Consider the following 24,941-nt stretch of genomic DNA (forward strand, 5'->3'; position numbering starts at 1 on the left):
ACTCAGACGCTCATACACCCGCACACATTGACAAATGCACAAATGACAGCACAGACACTCAGACAGCTATAGCAACTGCTCAATCCTGTACTCATGTTTAGTAAAACAACACCAACGCTTAATTATTTATTTACTTTTTTGTTCAGGAAGGATAACAAAGTCGTTTGCATACATTAAACCGGGGCCAGCGGACAATGTGATTCCTCCCAGGTCGCGGGGTGGTCGTTACAGCATTGGAATGGATGGCGATGTAAAGTGCTTCAAAGTGATAAATTGAGCACAAACTGAAGGACATGAACCACTGAAAGGACTGTTAGGGTGCTATGACATTATTCCACAGCAGGGTAAATGGAGTTGGGGCGGGGGCATTTTAAGAGGATGGGTAGGGGATAATTCCAGAATCTGACATCACCAAAAGGGAATCTTGGTCAATTTGTTCATTCGAGTTCCCAACTTGACCTGCTGCCCTTCAGAAGGCTGTATGGTTGAATGTTTGCCTATATGTAGGTTCTCAATGCCCCCACAGTTCACCCAGGCACCCAACTCTGGCTGTTGTGTGATTGTTGAGGTCCTGCAAAAACCCCCATTCCCATCCCCATTCCCAAACCCATTCCCATGCCAACACCCTGTGATAGCGACCCATCGAAGTTAAAGTCCATTCCTTCTGTTGAGTCCATGAAGTCATTCAGGAGGATGGATTCAACATCGCAATCAAGACTGCTCTGGTGCACATCCATTTCCAGCTCAGACTGCAACCGGTTGTGAGGATCCTGGTGATGGTTAGCTTGGTGGTTGCCATGGTAATTAGGATTCTGTGAAGTGTGGTGGTAATACCCCTGCCAGGGTTCTGTCATGCCCTGATGGAGGTGGGAACCTGGGTAGGACTGATGGCGAGGATGGGGGGCTGAAGCCAAGCGACAGGGGTCTTGGGGTACATCCAAGACACTGGCAGGGTTAGGAGGCAGGGCAGTGGAAGGGAGGTGAGCTCGTGACCCATAAAGGCTGGGTGATTTGTGGTTGTAGGGTTGCAACATGTCATTGTTCACCCTGGGAGAAAGGTCTGGTTGTCTGGAGTTGCTGTGTTGCAGGTGATTGTGCAATTGGTTGGGATTGGGACTAGCATTGAGTTTGTGGTCATGAGATTGAACATAGTCATGGCCACGGTGGTGTTTGTGGTGATTGTAGTCAAGACCTGGGTGATGCTTATTATGAGCTTGATTGGGATTATGATGATGGCTTGGGTTTTGCTCGTGAGTTACTCCATGGCCATTGTGTAGGCTTTGACTGGAATTGCGATTGTGGCCATGCTCTGGATTATGATTGTGATTCTGGCTGTGATTGTGGCTCTGATTGTGGCCGTGAGAGTGCACAGCGCTGTTAGATTGTGACATAAGTGAATGGGACGCTCCTCCTTGCCCCACAACCATGTCCTTACCACAGTATTGTGGCCCTCCAGCGAGTAGACTTTCAAGGGCATTGTTCTCTGAGTATGCCCTAAGGGCACGCTGGAAGCTGGTAGGCTTGTTTTCCTGAATCGTCTGCATAGGCGTATGATGCCTAAGCATGCCCATGGATGGTTGGCCATAGACTGTTCCACAGTAGGAGGTCTCTCCTTTGGGTCCAGGGCCATAGTGATAGCCATTGCGCTTTAGCGGTAGAGGCTGAGAGTAGCCCTCTTCCAAGCTGATGGCTCCAGTTAGATCAGCTAGGTGCGGGAGCTCGACAGATGGACAATGTCCACCTGTTCCCAGGGCTGGAGATCTTGTGCTGGTGGGGCTAGGGTAGAGTCGTGGGGAGGCAGAGCAGGATAGTCCTCCTTCCTCTGGTTCATCAGGTTCTGTCTCAGCCAGAATAGGAGACAAGCATCCACTTAATGTTGAAGCAGAGGAACTTGTTCTGGAGTGGAGGTCTGTCCAGGCATCAAACTCTTCACCCCCAACTCCCATTACTCCCTTACCCGCTGGGCTTCCATGTTCCGGCGATCCTTGTATTCCAGGTCCTCCAAGCTCTCTGCCCATTCCCATAGCTCCCGCTCTCTTCTTGCTGACTCGGCCTCGGCTCTTCAGGTACTTAGTTCCGTTGTCCATGGAAACAGCTCGTCTGCGGGGTCCTTTACCCATTTTTCCACCCTCTGGGTTAAGCATCCACCAGGAACTTTTTCCTGTTCCCTCATTTTGAACACGGATGAAGCGAGTATGTAGGGAGAGGTTGTGTCTGATGGAGTTCTGTAGATATAAAACAGGAAGAAATAAGATTGAGGCATTAGTGATTTTGAATTGAGGATTGTTAGCATTGTGTGTCTTAAACTTAGAAAATTACGATATTTAAACACCCTTTTTTTTAGGCTAATGCCCCCTGGTAGATAAGAGAGACTGAGCAGGGACCCTCTGTTATATATTGTATAAACTAATGAAATGTAGTGTTACATTTTAGGCCTGACCTTTAATAACATACTGCACCATATATTTACATTCTTTTTAATAGGAATGCACCCCGATACTGTGCTTGTGTACTAGTACTCATACTCATTCAAATGCCCTGATACCATGCAGCATATACAGTACAGTGCAGAAGCAAACAGAGAGCAGAATGGATATATCAGAGAAGGATGTCTATGAAATAAATGTATTGAATTAATAGAATGTTAAACAAATTAAATATTTACTCCTATAGCTGCTGTGCACGAGCTGATAAATGAAACACTGAGTGGATTGAGGGTGCAACGGCACAGACACACATGATTGCCGAGGGTACATCCCTTAGAATGTGAATGTAAACAGAAATATAAAACTCATATGTAACAGTATATTGGATCCATGCATTCAGTCATAAAGGGTTCATTCAGTGTTTTTAATGTTAATCAAACAACAAAGGACAAATAAATCACTCACTGCTCTAAATTACTTTTGTAACTTTAATAAAGATTTGTCTATATTTAATATAAACAGTGAAGACTATGCTGTGTTATTTTATATTTGATTACTTTTTAAAAAAAAATCTGTACCTGAAAACTGCTGTTAAACCTATACCTGAAAACCTGAAAAAGCACTGTTTATTTCATTTGTACCTGTTTTCTGATTATTTTATTTGTGCTAATTGTAATTGGATGATTTGTTCTTGTTTTGTCATTGACTGTTTACTTGTCTTTAATAATGTTTTAAATGAACAGTTCTACATTGATTAGAATTTTTTTTTCTGTAGTATCAAAATTGTAATAGAGAATTGTGATGTATCACTGGTATCTAAACATTTGAACCACTTACCCAATCAGGCCAGTAGAAAAAAAACACTTTTAGCATTAAGCCCTGCTGAAACAGCTCTAAATATGCGCTGTGCTATTAAATATGTGCTATGCTATCAGATAAAATATGATAGAGCAATTATAGAATGAACAGTGAAAGTAACAAAGGCTTGTACAATACATTTTAACATGCATAATTAGAAAATAACTGAAGGAAATATATTTTTGCTAAACAAATTAAATCAACAAATATAATTCATATTTTGCTGGTTTCTCTACTTAATATATTTAAAAATCACAAATGCAGTGAGCATAGCAAAAAAATGAAAGTATCGGTATCTACCTCGTTCTGGAAAAAGTGGTAGTGGTGCATCCCTATTTATTATGATACATACATTGCAGAGCCAAAGTAATCATTGACAATGTACAGTAATTGGACATCCCCACTGCTAAAGACCCCTGAACTATGGTGTATTAAAAATATAATAAGATAAGAAATCTTTAATGATAGGCTATAAGTTTTATTTTTATTTATTTTTAAAGGTGTATTCAAAAGCATTGTTCAAATCAACAGGTATTCTCACAAGAATTATGCAAGTTCCTATAAAAACTCATTGCAGGAAGAGGTGAAACCCCTCTTGGCTGCTCAGGCAAATCAATACTGTAAGCAGACCAGCTCCTGCATGGCACACGCTTTCTCTGACTCACGCTGCAGCTAGCCAAGCCAAGTCCACACGCACATCAAACCGTAGTCAAGGTTACCCAAATGAATCACACGTGGCAACCTGATCACAGACGCCTCTATCGATTGCAGTCTTGGGGAAATATGAGGGAAAGCCAGAGAGTGAGACGAGAAAGCGAGAACAAGGCGTGATTTTGGCACACTAGCGATCCTGGAGAAGCACCAGACAAAGGAAACAAAAACCAGAGAGAGAGAAAGACTTTAGTGATACAGATGCAGCAGAGAAATGCATCTTTTTATTTGGTGTTCAACAACAATGGAGTCAAGAATGTAAATGATAGTTACTGTCTCGGATGTGAATTGGTCAATACATTGTTCCAGCAGTGCAATATAGCAACTATGATGAAACACTTGTTCACATAGCTATTGTGTATATTACTGCACAGAACTTACAGAAGCCCTTTATTAATCTCAGTTATTTCACATGACTATGTCTTCTGGATTTAATAAATACAATTTTAATGAAATTATGTGGTCTTAATTTTAATATGCAGTTTAATAAACCAATAAGACGCTCAAGGCTGTGCAATATTGTAAACGAAGTCAGTCACATTTATAAAAAGTCACAGCAAATGCTTTTCTCAAAACATTCCGCCGTGCATCATGTCTATTCATGCATTTCATATATTCACAACATAGCAAGGTCTCCCATACCTTAAAGCTTCATTATTTCAGAGTAAAGATTGCACTGTATGTTATCCACTACCTTTACACATGAATAGCAGAATTCAAAGATATTTATCTTAGTTACAAAAAACTAGATAGTTACAAAATTCTGTTGCAATCAAACGTTTTTATTGATTATGTTTCTACTGAGGTTGGAATGGATTCCTTTGAAAATAGCTATTTTTTGATTAGCTGGAGAGAATGATGCACTAGGTTTACAGGACATCATAAAGTAAGAGAAAGACATACAAAAAGAATGAGGCCAACAACTCTGAGACAGTAAAGCATCAATACTCAGAAAAGACTGGAACAGCATGTTCCTACCCATCCCTGAAAAAAGCAACAGGGCCAAATCCCTCTTCTGCTTCTCCATGTTGCATGCTCTTGTCACAGCACCCTTGTGCTCACACCATGGTCATGCCTAAAATTCATGGGACCTGGGACAATATTTATGGTTGACCCCCTTTCCCCAGATGCAATAAATAGGCTAATGAATGGGTCCCAGGATAATCTTCCATCCCTGACAATGGGTCTGGAAAGCAGCATTCAAAGAACTCAGTTCTCAGTTTCTCTTCCTTAAGCAGGAAAACCATAATCTGTCCATCAAATTCTCAACATTACCAGCAATCCATGTAATGTGTTGACATGTGTACACACAACAGAAATGTAGTGCGAGCTTCACTCCTTACAAACACACACCATATATCCCTCTTAAAGCAACATAGCCTTTTCACACCCTACTTCACTCGAATTCCCTCGTTCTCACACTCATTCATCTCTTTCCCTGTGTCCCGCATCTGTTTATCACTCTCTTTTCACTCGCTCTCCATCCCGCAACAAATCACACCACTAATTTCATTCACCTGCTCTGACTGAAGAAAAAAAAATTCAAATAAGACAAAATAAATCTACTTCCTGTCCCTCAGTCATCCACAATACAATTACGCTTCAAGTGCGTCTATCAGCCCATCTATACTCCATAATCCCCCATCACACCCCTTACGGAAAGCAGCCTCTTGTTTTCCGTAGTGATTCTGAGAACCATTACCGCTCACATGAGTGGTCAGATATCAGTCGCTGAAAAGAGCCAATTACCTTGGCAAAATTTACACTACAGCTGGATATCGACTGTAAAGCAGTCTAATCTTGGAGAGCGTGCTGTTTCAGTGTCACCTCACACCTGAGGGGCTAATTCTTCTCTCAACACCAGTGGCAGATTTGCTGCTTTTTGCGCCGCTCCCTTTCAGAGCGGTGAGAAATTGGATAAGCAAGATGTATTTACGTCCCCTCACCCCCCAGGAAGGGGCTTTATTCTCCATCGGTTATTCTGCCAAATTACACGAGCCCCCGTGCTGGTGAAAGAGCCAGATGCTTCCTGGGCCGACTTAATCAAAGCCAAATTGAAGCACGGTGTCACGAGTGGGAACTGCGTGCCGAAACGACCTGTGCGAGGTGATCTGAGCGCGACGCCCCTGACAGCTCCGGCAAAGCACGCTCTGTTGCAGGGGTAACCATGACTACTGTGGAAACGGGAAGAGAGGAGCTATGTGCGAGAAGCAGGGGGAAGAGAGAGGCAGATGCCGTTTGATGCTGCAGGTAAACTGCAAACAGCCTTTCATCTCTGACAGTCAGACGACTCGCCCAACTCGCAAGAGAGCTTCAATCATAAGCAGTCACACCGTCGCTTGAGCTGTCTCAGAGGAACAGTGATTAGCAAGTCAACTATAAGCTGCATGACTTCACAGTAGCTACCAGCACCCCGCCACTCCACAGATCAGCTCACCAAACAGCCGTCTACACATGAGCTTGTTGTAGAAAGCTTGCATTTTTTAAACATGACAACTCTCAGGCTTGAAAGGCCAAGCGTTGTCGTTTAGTCTGTGAAACGATCCACTCTTTGCCCTTAGTGGCTCCATTAAAATTGGGGAAGAGGTAGAGCATCGGGTGTTTGATGAAAGCAGATTATTCATGAAGTCACAATTACTGTGGTGGTGTGGCCTGTGGTGAGCGTTATAAATAGCAGGTCTGTGGTTGGGAATTTGACCTGGACACCTTCAAGCTCTTCTGCCTCTGAGTCATTTGCTGGCCAGCCAAGTAGCCGTCTGCTTATGACCTGCTTTTTCTCTCTGAGACACACAAACACACTCTCTGCAACTATTCTGCACACTGTCACATCTGCAACAATTAACTTAGATGACACTTTCTTACCAAAGCTTAGAAAATGTCCCAGTGGTATGCTGCAGAAATGACGACCCCTCTACCCATACCTCTGTGAGGTGTAAGACAGTGTAAGCTGGTTAGTGATGCCTCAACATCATTGGTGTATTCTGGTTCACACTTACTGTCACAACAAGTCACTTGGTTTACAGAGACTTGTAGTGACAATAAAGCTTGGAAGTCATTCATTGTAAATGATAATTAGCAATATAAAGTGAGCAACTTTATCAACTTGTAACAACTACAAATGCAGACAGGGAAGCTCACTGCCACCTGATACAGTCAAGTAATGTCTACTAGTGGCCGACAGTGACCTCCACGATTTTAATCACAAGCATTATTAACTGGTCATATACACAAATGAAGGCTGAGCTTCCAAATAGAACTTAGTGGTGGAAATGTTCAAACACAAACTCACTATACATTCACACATAACATGATATACAGACACTTTCAAATATGCCCGGCAAACCGGAAACATCTGGCAATCAGGTTTAATCCCACTCCAGCCTGCATAATCCAGAGAAATCTAGGGCTAATCCTGGTTAAATCTGGCGGCCCCTTAGCTGACTATAACCCCTGGAACGCAACAAAGTAACAGGGATTGAAGGGATCATATGTTGGCCGGGCAGGAGGTGTGTAGAGAAAGAGTGGTGAAGGGTGTAATAATTGGCATTGAGATCAAATTGAAAGTTTCATTACATAATTTAGGGTACTCATGCTTCCTTAAAGAACTGGCTCATTCCACATGTAAAAAAACTAAACTGCCTGATTGAAATGTGTGATTTCCCCTTAAATTGTCACGAACCAACATCATTTCCTGTTCTGTCTCCTCCTCTTCCCTTTTTCTTTGTTAACTGCATTGAAGAGGTAGGTTTCTGATAATCTTATTTAATCTTTATTGTAATGATTGATTTTATGTCTATATTGTCAGTCCAATTCATGTGTGCTGTATAGTGTTATTTTACTACCTGTTTTTGTCATTTGACCCTTTTTGAGTTACATTTTTGTCTTTGGCCTAAATATGTGGAAGCGAAAGCACATGGTGATGATACATAATATATATATTTTTTATTGTGAGAACAAGGGCAATTTGTGTTAATTATCAGGTATGTTTTCTCTGTTGTATTTTCTTGTTTATTGTCATTTTTCTGTAGGCTTCTCAATTTAAGTTTCATGATCCTATTTTGCCCTTTTGCATTGTTAACTGCATTCAAGAGAGAGAACAAAGGCAATTCATTAAAAGAGGCTACTTTTATTTGTGTTAATTATCGGGATTAAAAGATCCAGCGAAACTGCTGCCTGCTGTCCCGTGTCTGATTTCCAACAACCACAAAGCTACACAACGCAGAGTCAAAGTTTCATAACTGGTGTCGCCGGCTGCACATCACACTGGGTGTCACGAGCCACCGGTTACACGCAGATAGGGTAAACTTTGGTTCATTAATAACAACAAACCAACATTGGGCTTAAAATAACTTCTTACTTGTAACTGTGTAACTCATTCTGGAATATTTATAACAGAAAATAAAACAACTGACTCATTTTTTTATAGTTTCAAGCATTACTTTGTACCCTATTTTTAGAAAGGGGCAACTATTTGACATTGTTCGCAATTTAAGAATCTTTTTTTTATGTTTTTTGTTAAATTGAGGTTTATGAGCCGAGATCATTACATATTTGACCGCCTGGCGCCATTGGTCGCCTCTGCCCTCTTGTTTTCGTGTTAGGCACATCTGCCCACGACAAGTCATAAAAAAAAATGCTGCTTTTACATGGAAAGTTTAGCCTTAACAATTGCCCTGACACACCAAAAACAAAATATCATACAGCGAGAAAGAGATGGTTTCAACACTTACATTAACACAGTGGTTTGTTAGTGGTTGGATTTACACACAAAGCCTTGGAAAAAATCTGAGAGAAATTGTGTTTGTATCCAGAGAGAAAAATTGAAGTAAATACAAGAGTAATATAAGTGTTAAAGCCAAAAATAAAAAGTTTTAAAAGAGGGTGAACAAAGATGTCATATAAACCAATCTGAAAAGTAAGATCCCTAGTCAGATAATCTCCGAAAAGCACTCACTGATGAATACCCACGGTATGATCCATTCAAAGTGGATCCGAAAAAGAGCTTTCATCAAATGATGCTATGATACTGTGTTTCAGTTCACTATTCATTGATGTATGCCTTGGATTAGGGCCCTAGGATCAACTTCACTATGGGCAATGAATAAGATTTAGAAGGATCACAGTTCATTTTTCAAGGTCCCATAAATCACTAAGTGCCTAAGATTTCACTCAATTTCTGAGCAGAACAAAAGGCCACAGTTATGGTAGTGCCTACATTTCAGTCAAAAGAAAAGACAATGCTTAAGATGCTATCTTCCTCAAAGTTTTAGCGAACTATTCCATGTAGCATTTGCCAAGCGATCTGTTTCTCATTTTAAGAAGCGTTCTAATTTACTGAGCAGACTCCTCCGAGTATTCAAGGCAGTGTTCTGTTTTACATTCTGCCCAGTGTTCTATTCGACGCGGTTCGGAACGCACGGCTCGTGTGTTGGGGGATTGTTCTGTCGAGCATTCTTGTGCGCTCGCAGGACTGGAAAAGCTGTTTTCAGCCGCGTTCACCCATTATTTATTAATCCATTTCACACAGCCAGCAGTCATTATGCATGCTACTGTCAATGGGTATCTCTCTGCCTCGCATTTATTTGATAATAAGCACAAGTGGGGTAGGAGATAAAAGCGCTGACTGCATTCATTGTGCGAGCGGGAGAGAGCGAGAGAGGACTCCTGCAGGCGAGGAGACTTAAAATGAGAGTTCTGTGTGGGAACAGGGCGCGTCTGCTAAGCCTGTCTGGAGGCAATCGATGGAAATTAGCCAACGCTAAAGATGCACTTCCTGTGAGTGATGTCACGGGCGGTGCTCGGCTGTTTGGGGGAAAAGAAAGAACTCACAGGCGATTAATGGAAATGGTGAAGAGCAGAGAAAGGTGTGCGTAATGAGACTAATAATGATGCTAACAACATTATTTCTGGTTAATACAGAATGTATTTTATGTTTTAATTTGAGAGTGCTTGTGCTGTTCTCTTAGTTCACCCAAAAATTTGAATCTTTATTTCAGTGCCCACATGTTGTTCCATTAACAGCTGTTAGAAAACACCATTAGAGGTCTCCATATGACTGACATGCAACATTTAGAATCTTTTGATATATATGATCAGGGTTTGAAATGAACTTTTTCACTCACTGGCCAATATGGCTACTAAATTTTTAAGTTACCGGCCATTCAGAACTTCTACAAGCCAAAAAAAAAAAAAAAAAAAAAGATAGCAATGTCTTTTCTGTTAACCAAATGCTTTTTAATCTTCGCTATTGCTTCAGTGAAAATGAACAAGCGTGCCGTCATTTATTGTGCAGTGACGTGTATGTTCAAGTAAGCCAGATATGCGCAGATTTTGTGCAATAGGCTACGCTTTATTTAATATAACATGATGAATAAATCTGTGCAGATTTGGCTTTCACGAACTTCCCCAGCAAAGAAAGTAAACATAATAAGTAAACCACCAAATTGGCTAGTGATTTGACAGTGTTACCTGCCACAGTAGATTTTAACCCGCGTTTGGCAGGTGTTAATTTCAAACCCTGTGGATGATATATATATATTTATTCCTAAAACCCCACTGGTTCTTTGCATGTCAAAACTGATAGCGATGAGTCAGTTTAAATATGTGGAAAGTTGCATGCTACTTGAAAGCTGCAGTAGAGATTTTCCGACATGATCACTGTTTTCTACACAATGTTCTGATATGGAAAAGAGCTTTGTGACAATCCTTCGAAAATCCTTCATTGGTGGTCCATGGAAAAACGGATAGCGTAAGTGTGAGGAAATAACAGAATTTTACTTTTTGGCTGAACATTTAATGTTTTGTCTTCAAAACAACAAATTACCTAAATTACCTAAAAAACAGAGCATTGTCATCATTACAGCCAACGCGACAGAAGGCCTCTCTCACCGCTTGCTTCCCTGTGGAATGCCCGCTCACCAGAGGGACCAGGGTGGGAGGGAGGGAGGGGCTGCGTCTGGAGCTTTAGCCTAACCTGAGAGAGGTAGACTGGGCACGGAAAATGAGCCGGGGCCCCTGGGGGCCTGTAGGTGGGAGCAGCCAGCTAGTGTGCTCCATCCCCTAGGACCGAGCTCTAATTGGAGCTGTTGGGCGAGCCGGGCCAAGTTCCCTGGGAACGGGGAGAGCCTGAGGGAGGGAGGGAGAGTAGGAGGAAGTGAAGGATGGACAGATAGAGCAAAAAGAGGGGAGGGAGGTTTAAAAATAGAGCAGGCAGATTAAGGAGCATCTGAGAGCTGTGCAGGGGATCGGAAAATCCGCCCTGCATGCCAGAGCTGACCAGACCTTCGGGGCACAAAAGCCAGTTCTTCGCCATTGCGTAGCATGGGCACGGCATAGCACAACCGCCCCCTGGCATACGTTTGCCCGGTCGTCGCGTGGCACACAGCCCAGACTGGGGCAGCGCTAAGAGCAGCGTCAGCCTGAAATGATGACGGTCCCTAGCTAAGCTTTCACACAACAGGTGGAGAGTACAGACACCTGTGGGAGATCGCACAGACTCAGAAGAAACGTCTTACACCTGGGTCTTATGCACAGATGCACACTTCTTGTTGTGGTATAAGCTTTGCTGAGATAAAAACAACATAAAATCATTTTCAATCATTTAGACACAATATACAGTTATTTTATTAGTTAGTATTTGTGTCTTGTTTTCCATTAAAATGATCAAAACATCCTTAAAGCAAGATAAATTCACATGAGAAGCAAAAATTGCGTAAGATTTGAAGACTTACTTTGCTTACCCCATTGGCAATGTTTTTTCTTCCTTGTTTTAAGCACAAATCTAACCAAATGTTTTTATATACTTAAACTTAAACTTAAAAAGTTTGAAAAATGTATTAATATTATAATCTAGATTATAGTAATTGTATTTAATTTTAAGATTTTTAAAATGTTTTACTGAAAATATAAGATAAAAATGCAGATTTTTACAGTGTTGGCCTTGATGCATAATTAAAAGAACTACATTAGAATAACACAAAAATTAAATAATTAGTTTTTTGACTCGACTAAAAAGGTAAATAACAGTGAGTTAATGTATGGGGGGAAAAAAGTAGGCTACTGATTCACATTTTTTGAAGTCTTTTGTGTTGTCGCTTTCTCCGCAAGCAAAAACACAAGCATGAACAACTATGACTGACAAAGTCATCCTCTGTTCCAGGCAGAGCATGCACAATTAATTAGTAAATCATTAATTAAGTCACGCATCGATTATTTCGGTTGCAGGGCGTGGAATGAGCTGATCGCTTTAATCAAACCCCAAACAGATTGGGAAGCACCTGGTCACATGATTGTTAATTAAAACCTGCTACATTAATGCGTTTAAGATGTATCCTTTAATACTCAATTTCGTGTCAAAGGACAAAAATACACAAAACATATTTGGTGATCAGTATTAACGCCCCAAAAACATCTTGGGGACATAGCACATAAATATGCGCTCGGTTATGTACATGCATGCGCACACACGCACACACACACACACACACACTTGTGCTCTGTTAGCCTGGCACATAGGGTCCGCTCATTACAACAATGCCAAGCTACCGGTTGCTAAGGAGACCTGTGGGAGAGGGAGTGATCCTGTTGCTATGGCAGCAAGCCTGCTTCCTGCCAACTGTCTTTCCCCATGAGACCTGACCATAGTAGGCAGAGAAAGAAAGAAAGGAAGACAGGGAATTGAATGTAGGAGAGTCGGAGTGCGTGTGAGGGTGTGTTGGGGGTGTAAAAGGGGTTATGGGTATGATGTTGAAAGAGAAAGACTTTATAAAGAGCACAGCAAGCTGGGTAGCAATGGAGGAGGGGTGGCAGACAAACCACAAAACCAGAGGAGAGAATGTGCTGGGAAAATTGATAGAGTTCGAAAGAGGGAAAATAAAAGGGGCGCTTGTAAAGAGACTGAGCGAGGACGCCTTCCGGAGCGCCATTTTCAGGCGCTCTTTCCCATGAAACGGCTCGGAGGCTTACCGCACCACGTCCTATTGTGCTAGTCCGCCGGCGACTGCACAAGATGGCCGCAAAACTACCTCTAATTGTTCAAAGCGAACACTCCAGCGTGCTGAACGCCACCTCCCAGCATGCACTGTGTCGTCAAGCGATCCGGCCTCGCTCGTTAAACTAACATAAAACTCGCCTGGCTTTTGGGAACTTTCTGAAACTGAATTCCGTGTTTCCTCATTAAACGCTACGGCACTTCACAGCTCCCATTTATCAAGTCACCTGATATAAGCGACGTGTCATAACAGGTGTGTCTGATAAAAGACTTGAAAGAATACAAATTAATTATGCTGCACTGCGCAAAAGATTCATTAAACAACATATTCAGGGGAGACGCAAGAAACAACATCGCAACAAATCAACACCCCTGTAAAACGCAGCGGTGCCGCTGTGGAGACAACATCCTGAAACGAGACAGTGACAGAAAACGTGGGAAGACGAAGAGAAAAGGAGATGATATATTGATCAAGCTTTGGAGAAGAGGGTCAAATGAGGAGAGAAAGCTGAATCTGAATTTTTTTTTGACTGCTTTTAGATCACAATTGGTTCCATACTTCCTTGCTCGTCTGCCTTTGTGGGGTTTTTTGGTTCGATTACGGCTCTCATAACAGCTCTGTTTAAATGAGAGACAGAGGAGCATTGGCACATTTTCTCCCACAGATAAAGTGGGAATAAAGTTGGTTTCGGAAGGAGGGGGCTCTCGGAATTCACTCAGAGACGGTCGAATCAGGCTGTTAAAGACATCTCTCTGACTCTCATCCCTCTGTCCGGGTCTGTTTCTCATTCACAAGGAATGTGGCGTCTGTCGAGAACGGGAGTCTGGCCTTCCACATGGACAAACACGCACATATTCGTTCATTTGTTTATGCACACATTTCGAGACACGGCCATTATTGACTTGTTCATGCATGCATTATTTCCAGAGCACAACGTGTCTGCCATGCCTGATCCCCTCTGTTCCCCCAACCTCTTTATAGGGGTCATAGGATTCACTTGGGATTCTCCCATATTAGCTGTCTCTCTAATTCTACATGAAGAGCACTCTGCTGTGTGTCTGCTTATTACTTCTTCCCATTAGCTTTCCATCATTCCATCTTCAATCATTCTACCGAATGCAAAAATAGCAATTGTTTTCAAATTCATTACCCTGTCTGCCATTTGTTGGACAGCAGATTGCCCAGTCCACGATAGGTGAGCCGGTGTTGCTGTGTCGAGGCTGCATTCCCAAAAACATCAAGCGACCACTCTACCAATGGTTTCTATGATCTATGATCAACTTTGGCTTGCAATGCTATGGCTTGGAAATGCAGCCCTGGTCAGGATTCTCAAATAAACAGAGCAATGTTTTGAATGCTCCACTGACCTATTTTGAGGAAAATCATCCACCTGTATGGATGGCTTGCTTAAAGTTAGTCAATGCTTATATACAACATCCATAAACACACTTCAGCTTTGATTTCTCAGATATCTTTAATTTACAAGTTCAAGTCTCATATACTAATAGACACAAATGAGAGATATTTTCTTACATTAACTAAAAATATAGAGCTATACAATGAATTTGAATAGAAGCTCAGATCATTTGATGAGTTCATATTGAGACTTTCAATTGCAGACTTTGGTATCTTGGAAAATATGAGAAAATTTTGAGACATTTTAGAGATCTCTTCTGAAAGTCTACAGGAGACACATCTGAGATTACTTTTGAGATATCAAAGAGATCTCATTAGTGATCTAATTTCTTTCCTCTGGGTTTAGTCTCTTTCTTTGGTCTGAATCTATGGGAAAACGTAAGGTAGGTCCACATTTCTTCGAACAAAGACAGCCCAATTAAGTCAGTTTGAGTTAGGGTCTGTGCACTGAAGAGAGGGGCGGAGATATGGAGCGGCGAAGAAAGAGGCAGTCCATAAAAGCAGTCTAACGAAGGGGAAAAAGGAGGGAAAATAGAGGAAGATTGGTAAAAGAGGAGAGCTTGAGCGACTTTGTAGCCGAAGCGAAGCAACTTCTCTTTTTTTTTTAGCTCCTCAATGGGAAGACATATGAAATATTAATAACAGCTCTAGCCATCGACTTCAGAGGCCCGCGCTAAAACTTAGTGTCTAATGAGACTCAGCTCATGAATTGCTAATGAGGATGCTTGGAATGTGTGTTTTAAGTGTTTGTGTGCGTGAGCGTGTGTGTTGCGACGGGGGGGAGGGGTCATTTGGTTGTGTGTGTGCTCGGGGGTGTGTATGGGGGGTATGAGGAATGTGAAGTCTTTGGGAGACTTAACGGAGAACTTCATTAAAAAGATGAAGTCTATACACACACACATACTGAGAATATTCAACACCCTCACATGCATACACACTCGCATATCACTTAATATACGTCTCCTAAAGACCTATAGGTGAAATATGTATTGTCACCAGTGTATGAAACATATTCTCTCAGAATTGCCATACATACAGTACAATGCTGAAATTTTAAATATTTAATTAAAAAATTATGACATTACACATGTCACCTACAGTATCAAGAAATCATCCAAATGTATCTTTATTTTTTTATGTAATGGGTGTTGCGATTGACTGGGATGTTTCTTTTGAAAATGTTACAATGAAAGAAAGAAAAACACAATTGCTCCAAAGCTTCATCAAATTCATATTCAACACACTACTGCATTATCATTATTCAATAAAAACTAACCTTGTGGAGCATTACAATTTTGGGTTACACTTTATTTTAAGGTGTCCTTGTTTGAGTAATTATACATTTAAGTTCTGAGTAATATTAATTAACTACATGTACTTACTATAGGGATTAGGTTATGATATGATAGGATTAGGGTTTGGTTTAGGGTTACTTGCATGTAACTATGCATAATTTATAGTTATTATTATAGTAATTACATGCAATATGTGTAACGAGGACATTGTAAAATAAGGTGTTACCAAAATTTGAATATACAAAATGCAAATGACATTCGTACTCATTCAATTCATTGCAAGAACATAAACATCTCTTGTCTTTTACAGAAGAAAACAATCATATGCGTTTGAAATGATGGGGATGGTGAGTACATGACAGTTCTTTTCTAAATCTAAAGCTGTTCTAAAACCTTATGATAATAATGACAAACCGCTGATCGTCTCAAGCAGTCTGTGAGGTGATACCAAGCGGTGTGGACCATATGAAATAATACACAAAATATGACCTCGCTTTTGACCTCCTCCACTTATTTCAGTGAGAACACTCAGGAACAACACTATGCATGAGCATATGTCGATTATCAGTGTGTTATACTGCTTCACGCTGATTTCTGTACTCTATTTGTGGATTTTTGTGTGTGTTTTCTGGCACAATTATGCAAGTGTGTTAGCAGCATTAGCATGCACTGAGAGTCTGAACTACATGTGCTGAAGTGGTGAGGCCTGCTCTTGCACATGTGATGGAGAGATTTCGTGTCAGTGTGGGTTTATTCATATATTCTGGATAAATGTTGACTGCGTTATTCCTCTCTTCTATATGTCTTTGTGTGAGTGTGTGTGTCTTTCCGCCTGAGTGGCGCTGTCGGTGGGCATCGCTCAGATTCAGCTCTGCAGGCCGAGCAGATCATTAACAGAGACGGGAGGAGAGAGACTGCAGTGTTCAGAATGGAACGCTAGCATACTGCTTACTACATAGTATACACTTAATATTTAAAATATATATTCTATGAAACGGTAGACACTATACAGCCATAAACATTTAAAGCATTAGCTTTGTGTAAAAATGATTAACTTTTGTTGTATGATCAAAAAATAAATCAGTTAAGTTAAATCACAGCTGTTGTATTACTTCTGGCTCACTGAACACACATTGGTCACACGTATACAGTAATCTAAACATTGTAATGCATATTTATATACGGCACATTTCGGTAAATGAAGTAGGTCATCCGGGTATATACTGTAGTAGGAGTGGAAATAGTGTGTCATTCTGAACATAGGCTTTGGGCTTCTCATTATCTGTCTTGAGAGGAGAAGAACGCAGACTGGCCAACTCACTGTTCACAGTCACGCAATTACAGCTGCAAACACACAGATGTCTCTCCACATATCCATCCAATTCTCAAACCCATTTCAGTTTATGTCTTTGAGTGTCTCTCAATCACAGTTTTTCTCTGTGTCTTTTCCTCTGTATAGCTCTCACTGGCTACATTTCGAATAGCATACTAACATCTTAGTATTGCTTCAATATGCAATATGTACACTGTGCACATTATGTGAATTTTCTATATATATTTCTATATAAGATATTAATACTTTTATTTAGCAGGGACGCATTGAATTGATTAAAAGCAATAGTAAAGAATCACAAAACATTGCTACAAAAAATATATATTTCAATAAATGCTTTAATAAAAAAAAAAAAAAAAAAGTTTATTATTAGCATTTGCAAGCAGCAAAACTGTTTTCAACACTGATAATAATAATAAATGTTTCTAAAGCACCAAATCAGCAGATTAGAATGATTTCTGAAGGATCATGTGACACTGAAGACTGGTGTAATGATGCTGAAAATTCAGCTTTACCATCTCAGGAATAAATTACATTTTAAAATATATTCAAATAGAAGACTGATATTTTAAATTGTAATAATGTTTCACAATATTATTGTTTTTACTGTATTTTTGATAAACAAATGCAGCCTTGGTAAGCATACGAGACTTTTTTAATAAAATACTATTTTTATAAGAACAAAACCACTACCATTTATTCAAAAAAAATATATTTTTGTGAATTGGACTACACTGTGTACAGTATTATTTGTACTGCCATTTAGCTATAGAGTGTGAATCTATAGCTAAAGATGCTATTGTTTATGTTTCATGGCAATATTTGATAAGTATACTTTCTTTTTGTACAAAAAAAAAGTCATATTGTGAGGTTCTCAAATGAAATAGTTTGGTATTCACAGCTCAAATGGCGTAACTCAAGAAAAGAGCCTCCTAAATCTGTCTGGTTTTGACATAGATTTAAATCATTTCAAACAGTAAAAAGGACTGTTTCAAGTATATGTCTGTCTCATTTCAATTCTACCACCCCTCTTCCAACAGCCTTTTCCCTCGTTTTAATTCCCTCATGGTTTTCTCTTCCATCCTTCTTTCCTTGGCACTAGTTAATACGCAGATTAATGTCACTATTAACACACTGATGGAGTCCGATGGCAAGCCTTCAAAAACAATAAAGATGCCTAATGGAATCCAGGATCTGATGCAGTCAAAATTTGGGGTGAAGCTATAAATCAATAGGGATGATAACTTAACCAATTAAAAAAGTGTGTGAATGTGTATGTTACAGTGCTAGAAAGAAACATAAAGAAAGATTTCATTCAAACTTATTGCACACTTAGGCTATAGCATAGAGAATGAGAAAATTACAACCTCAAATTGTTCTAAGTAAAAAAAATGAAAAAAAAAAAATCCTTAAAGGTTTAATTCACCCAAAAATGAAAATTCTGTCACTTACTCACGCTCCTTTCATTTGAACACTGTATGACTTTCTTTCTTCTGTGAAACATAGAAGAAGATATTTTTAGAAATGTCAGTTGATGTTGTTTTTTCATATAATGGAAGTCTGTGGTCACCAAAACCGTTTCATTCTTCAAAATATCTGTGTTCAGCAGAAGAAAGAAGGTCATTCAGGGTTTGAATGACTGTATAAAATGATGTCAGAATTTTCATTTTTGGGTAAACTATCCTTTTAAGTGAAATGCTCAAGCTTCCTTCTATCATAATTTGAAACTAATCCTAAAGCATCCTCTAAAACTGGGTGAACTGTTCAATTTTTTCAGTCATTTACAATTGTTTCTAATCAGAAGGATATAATCTTGGGTAAAAGCCAAGGTGAACTGTTTACAAAAGACGTTCGTCACGATTTACCACATTTAGTCATCATTTTATAAAAAAACATCATCATTTTTGAAGATGTCTGACAGTCAACAAAGACAAGAGAAAGAACAGTGGATTTTACCATTGTGGGATACAGTATTCCACACACTGTGCTCTGTTGTATATTACACAGTTTGGAAAAAAAAAAATGTGTAGGTCATCTAGGTATCCCACGCACAGAGAAATGTGTCTAAAGCATCAAAAGCCAGTGTGGATAAACTGATATTCTGAAAATAAGACAACTGGAATTTCCGATTGTTCGATTCTTTTAGAATCCTTTAGGACTGGTTCCAAATAATAATAAAAATTCAGACATACATTTTTCAGAAAGAAAGAGAAATTATGAAAGATCATTAAAAGCGTGTAAAAGACAGAGAAACCAAAAAATCCAGAGAGACACTGATAGAGATGAGACTGTCGAGCAGCGAGCGAGACACGGGGAGAGGTGCTACGAGGGTTCATTCCAGGCTATGTGCCGTGTCTGAGAGTTAGCAGTGACACGGGCAGCATATTAAACGCTTGGGCCTGCATCCTGACCCATTTTCATCAAACTGACAAACTAAATACACTGTCTGCTTCATAAAAATATTCCTCTGCACACAGACGCACACGCTTATCTACCATTTAGTTATGCACATAAAATATACGAGCCAGAAAGTGAATATTGCGGAGAGAGAAACAGTTTGCATTTTCTATCCATGACTAGAAATACCTTCGAGAAACATAAAGAGAAAAGACGCCTTGATTTCAAACCAAATTGCTCTAAACAAACTTTTCCAATTCTGAATGAGACCAGCGAAATTCTGTAGAATGAAGTCCAGCTGAACATCGATAAATAGGCTACATAACTAAGATTATTCAATAAATGCTGCTCTTTTTTTTTTTTTTTTTTTTTACTTGGTCTCCTGCTTCCTGCTCTTCCCCTCTGTTAACTGCTTTTGGATACCAGACAAAACGGATATCTTCTGACAGGATCTGGTAAAGAGAGCGGATCCAACTTCTTGGTTTGTCTGGCAGGATCTAACATTTGATTAAGCAAACTATTGCATGATTGTTCATTTGAACAAACCCCTGATGCTAAGCTTTATGGTTAGCATCACTTTCCTCACACTGTTTGTGTTACAGACATGAATGATACTTCATGTAATTTAGCTCAGAAAAAAATATTTTTTTAAGTTTTCACCTGGCAAGCGAAAACACAGATGAAGAAAATGAATATAGACCTTAGGCTAGTTCACACCAATTTTCGAAATGCATTTGTCTGTTCAGATCAATGTGTAAAAAAAAAGTAAATGAAGACAAAGTAAATGAACATGCATATTCACCCTCGTTTTTAGAAAAGCGGAAATATGCCTAAAAAACAACCCTTTCTGACACCCACTTGTCACAGAGACAAGCACAAAGACATTATGGTTCCAAATTCCTCTTCTGTTATTCACTGCCTTAGCAAAATACTTTGTTTGTTACCGCCACCAAGTTGTAGTGTTATGTAACAGCAGAGGCTCTGGACATGTGACCCAAAGTGCAAATATTTTTGGTTGGCCAATTTTCTTTGCAGTGGGATGGAAATATATTAGAACACCTCTCCGTAAAAAAAGATATTATATTGCATTGACAGCTTGTGAATGTCAGAGTCAGTCTGAACAGACACATGAACAGACTTTATTTCAATTAAATTGTTTATTGCGCAAAATTTTTGCACAGAACATTCGTCTTGGTGTGAACATGGCTTTACATTGAGGACCCAAATGTTTTCTAGAAATATTATACTTGGAAAAGGCCAGTAAGTCACAAAACACTCGGATAGCAATTCGTAACTATTCATAACTATTCGTAACTATTTTATTTGGCCGAATTGGTCAAGTCACCTTTATTTATATAGCGCTTTTTACAATACAGATTGTTTCAAAGCAGCTTTACCGTGATAACAGGAAAATAATGCAACAAAGTTTGTTTCAGCTGTACAGCAGATCTAGAAGAAAATAGTGTCACAGTCCAGCTAAAGAAAGTTCAGTAATGGTTCATTTTTGTTGTAAAAAAAGCCAAATTGGTGGCTAATGAAATCTCATTTGTGCGTTTTCGTACAATCTGCAATCCGTTTTCGTACAATTCACATCGTTCAAATTCATGCGAAATTGCCACCTTGTAAAATAGTTCAGTTTTTCTGTGAGGTCAGGTTGGTCTACCCACATTTCTGCAAATTTCTGCAAATTTCTTAATTTGATCAGATATCCCATGGCCTCATTTTGTGTCAATAATGTCTACCTCATCTAAAGTTCATAATTGTGGTATAATTGGTTCAAATGTATCCATCCCTAAACGACATTAGCTGTGGTGTGGACCATATTTGATGTCGATAGTCAAAGTTTGCTCTGTGAGACTATGGTCACTCATTCACTTGAAAGTGCCTGACTGGATCTCGAGTGCACCAGTGAGTCGCACTGGCAGGCTTTCCTCTGCGCATGCATTAATCATGGCTGCTCTCCTCTCGCCCATTACAGCTCATCAATCTCAGTTTGCCCAGCGCTCCTGTGGGGGGGTGGGGAATCTTATGAAGATCTGATTAAATATGTAAGCACCTGCTAATAGCAGCACATGCCAGGCTTCAGAGTCAATTGTCTTTAATGTGTACAGGCTCTATGAAATTATCTAATAGACTGTGGTCAGGGTCAGAGGTCACGAAGGCGCCTGTCTTACTTGATTCTGATGCTAAACCACTATGGGCAGCAACACCAAGCAAAAAAATCATGCAAGGGAATCTGATTACAATATAAGGTCTGCAGCAACATTACTGTATAATCTTTCTGAAAGCACAGAAACTACAACGGAAAAGGCGCGAGCAGCCACGTGACACTCGAGGATGTGTGTGAGTGTGTGGAGGCTGGGCATGTGTGTGTGTGTGTGTGTGTGTGTGTGTGTGTGTGTGTGTGTGTGTGTGTGTGTGTGAGCAGAGCTTCATGGCTTTAATTAAGGTGGAATCAGAGCAGGATCTGTGCTGCCGTGATAACGAGCCTCATCTGAATTATTAACGAGAGCTGCACCCCCCTGGACGTGAAATCCCGTCAGACTGTCTCACACACACGCAAATAAACAATTCCAGAACATGCATATAATAATGCACAAATAATCTCTTAATACAAGACATCACATATATAATATGTATGGTCCATCAAACAGATAGATTATAACCTTCTTATGACACGATTATGACAAAAAAAAAATATATATATATATAATATATATTTATATATATATATATATATACAGTATATATGTGTGTGTGTGTGTGTGTGTGTGTGTGTGTGTGTGTGTGTGTGTGTGTGTGTGTGTGTGTGTGTGTGTGTGTGTGTGTGTGTGTGTGTGTGTGTGTGTGTGTTTCTGGTTACACTTTATTTTAAGGTGTCATTGTTACAGATTTTTAAGTACTGAATCATAGGGTTAGGGTAGGATTAGGGTTTAGATGAGGGTTAGTTGCATGTAATTATGCATAATTTACTGTTATTACTATGGTAAGTACATGTAACAAGGACACTAAAAATTTTTACCGTATATATATATATATATATATATATATATATATATATATATATTAAAGGGGTCATATAATGCCATTTTTGTACAAGCTAATATGATTCTTTAGGGTCTAAATTAAAAGTTTGTAATATACTTTAAAAATTCTCATTAGTATTGTAAGAAAACACTAATTTTACCTGGTCAAAAACAGCTCTGTTTTCACCATTTAAGTGCATATGTCTTTAAATGATAATGAGCTTTGCTCACCCCGCCCCTTTGTTCTGTGCGTACACCGTTTGAAATAACACAATAACACAATAACCATAACGCGTTGTTCATTATAAACGTGGGATTATGAATTATATTGAGAACGTCGTACATAGAAAACATGCCATAATGTACCCTGAGTGTAAACAGTCGCATTCATCGTGAAGCGTGAAAGCGATATGCAAAGATTAATATAAATATTAATATAAAGGTTAATAAAACAGTACATTCACTTCTTCTGGAGGTTCAGCAGGAACACGAGTAGTTGGTACCAATCCTTTTTTGAGGAGCAGCTTCTTAGCAAAACCAGCTTTACTGACCCTCGTTTGTAAAGCAGTCTGGTGAAATGATTCGCGCAAACATGAAAGCATTGACGTTGATCGTGGGGAACATTCCCTTCGAAAACAAACTCAGCCACTGCGTCTTCAGCGGTTCGGATTTAGGAACATCAAAATGACTGCTGTGTTCCTTATTACACCCAAGAACAGAACACCACAATCGCTTAGATGCCATTCTGCTCATAGACAGTGCTCCAGCGTATCAACAATGACCGCGACTATGATTCACGAGCGAGGGCGGGTCTGTGTTGAAACGCTGCTGTCAATCAACAATCGTGGGAGGGGCGTCCGACCGTGTGACGCCACACGGTCGAACGGCTTGATTTGAGAGAGGGGAAAACATATAAGGAGATTTAAAAAAAAAACACTGGATGGATTTTTATCATTTTATGATGGTTGTGTACAGGCACTGCCAACACACATTTCAGTACAATCAACTTGTAAAAGTGCATGTACCATTATAGGACCCCTTTAATTGTTATGTCCTGTGGTTAGGTAAGTTAATTGCCAATATTGTTACATTCCAATACAAACACTTTAAAGGCCCCATGAATTGCCTTGATGAGTGCAAGTTGGTTTTCTGTGTGGACGTATTGCAACAAAAAAAAAAACTTTTTTAAGTTTTGATAAATTGGTGTGAATTCGTATCAATTCGTACAATTTTATTCACAAAAAAGGGGTACAGGACAAAAGGTCCACCCCTAAATATAACCGTCAGTGGCCCGTAAGCAGATCATACGAAAATGTACGAATGAGATTGTATGAATTCATACGAATTCACCACCAATTTTCCAAAACATAATATAGTCAGAAGTTTACATCAGTCTGTGTTACATATTCTCTTTTGAAACAGGAGATTTCAACATGACATATCAGAGGTATTGTCCCTATTGCAAGTCAGTGAGAGGTGGTATTAAAGTTGCAACAATGAAAACAACAACAACAACAACAACAACAACAACAAAAATGTAGGACAGGGACTTCCATCAGTTATTGGATGGATTTAAAGATGGGCATGGCTTTCAAAAGGCGAGGCAGAAAAACGTGAGCTTGGTATAGGCAGACTAAATGATTAGAGAAGTCCTGCATACATCAGAGAGAAGTCGGCAGATTCAATTTGTTTAAACATTATGAGGTCAAAAAAATGAAATGAAACCTATAGTTAATGAATAATTCACAATAAGATCCATAACATGTATTTACAAAATAGATAGAGTGAATTTTTATTTTATGTCGACTTCATGTCGTATTTTTCACTTATGTCAACGCATACCTCCGGTCTTTATTCACTACCCTCCTTCTCATTAATTTATTAAAGTTAGACATCAACCTTCTTAGTATTCCTTAATCACTTCATTATAAACAAAATAACAAGAAAAAAATAATAAAATTATACAAGAAAGCCTGTTTTCCCATTCATTTTTTGTAAAAATTGTGTAGGGGTACAAAACGACCAGAGGTGTGCAACAGTGTAAGTATATATTTTTTTCTCCACAACAATAATTGAATATTTGATAACTGAATAAGTGCAATTTACCTTTATTCCCCAAGGTGGCAATGTCTGATACACAGTGATGAAGTGACGTTTCACTCATAGTTACCGCAGGTAGAAAACAAAAGAATAGGAAGTATCATCAGCAAAACTTGAAATTGATCAGAGATTTACTGCAGAGCAAGTACTGGACGCAATCAAGTATTAGTGTAAATGTCTCTTGATGGTGGATCTGGTGAAGAAGCTGTCAGCGATCAAAATATTGATTTTGGAGATGTTAAAAATGATAGTTTTGAGAATATGTTTGAGATTGAGAATATGAGCTACATGCTGAATGTACTGGGAAATGAGCTCTGATGAGAACAGTGATGATATAAATCATCTGCTCAAGCTGATCCTTCCAAAGGTAACGAAATATGCTTTATTTT

General features: G+C 39.5%; 1 protein-coding gene across 1 annotated transcript in view; it reads right to left on the reverse strand.

Moving 5' to 3' along the window:
* Positions 1-387: 387 nt before the first annotated feature.
* foxo6b (forkhead box O6 b) overlaps positions 388-24,941 on the reverse strand; it is a 30,046-nt gene continuing 5,492 nt past the window's right edge. Inside the window, exon 2 of the mRNA XM_081377620.1 lies at positions 388-2,225. Coding sequence (XP_081233746.1) covers positions 528-2,225 — 1,698 coding nt within the window. The 3' untranslated portion in view covers positions 388-527. The remainder of the gene's footprint in view (positions 2,226-24,941) is intronic.

This window comes from Scardinius erythrophthalmus, assembly GCF_964197995.2.
Source record: "Scardinius erythrophthalmus genome assembly, chromosome: 10".
In the NCBI taxonomy this organism is placed as follows: Eukaryota; Metazoa; Chordata; class Actinopteri; order Cypriniformes; family Leuciscidae; genus Scardinius; species Scardinius erythrophthalmus.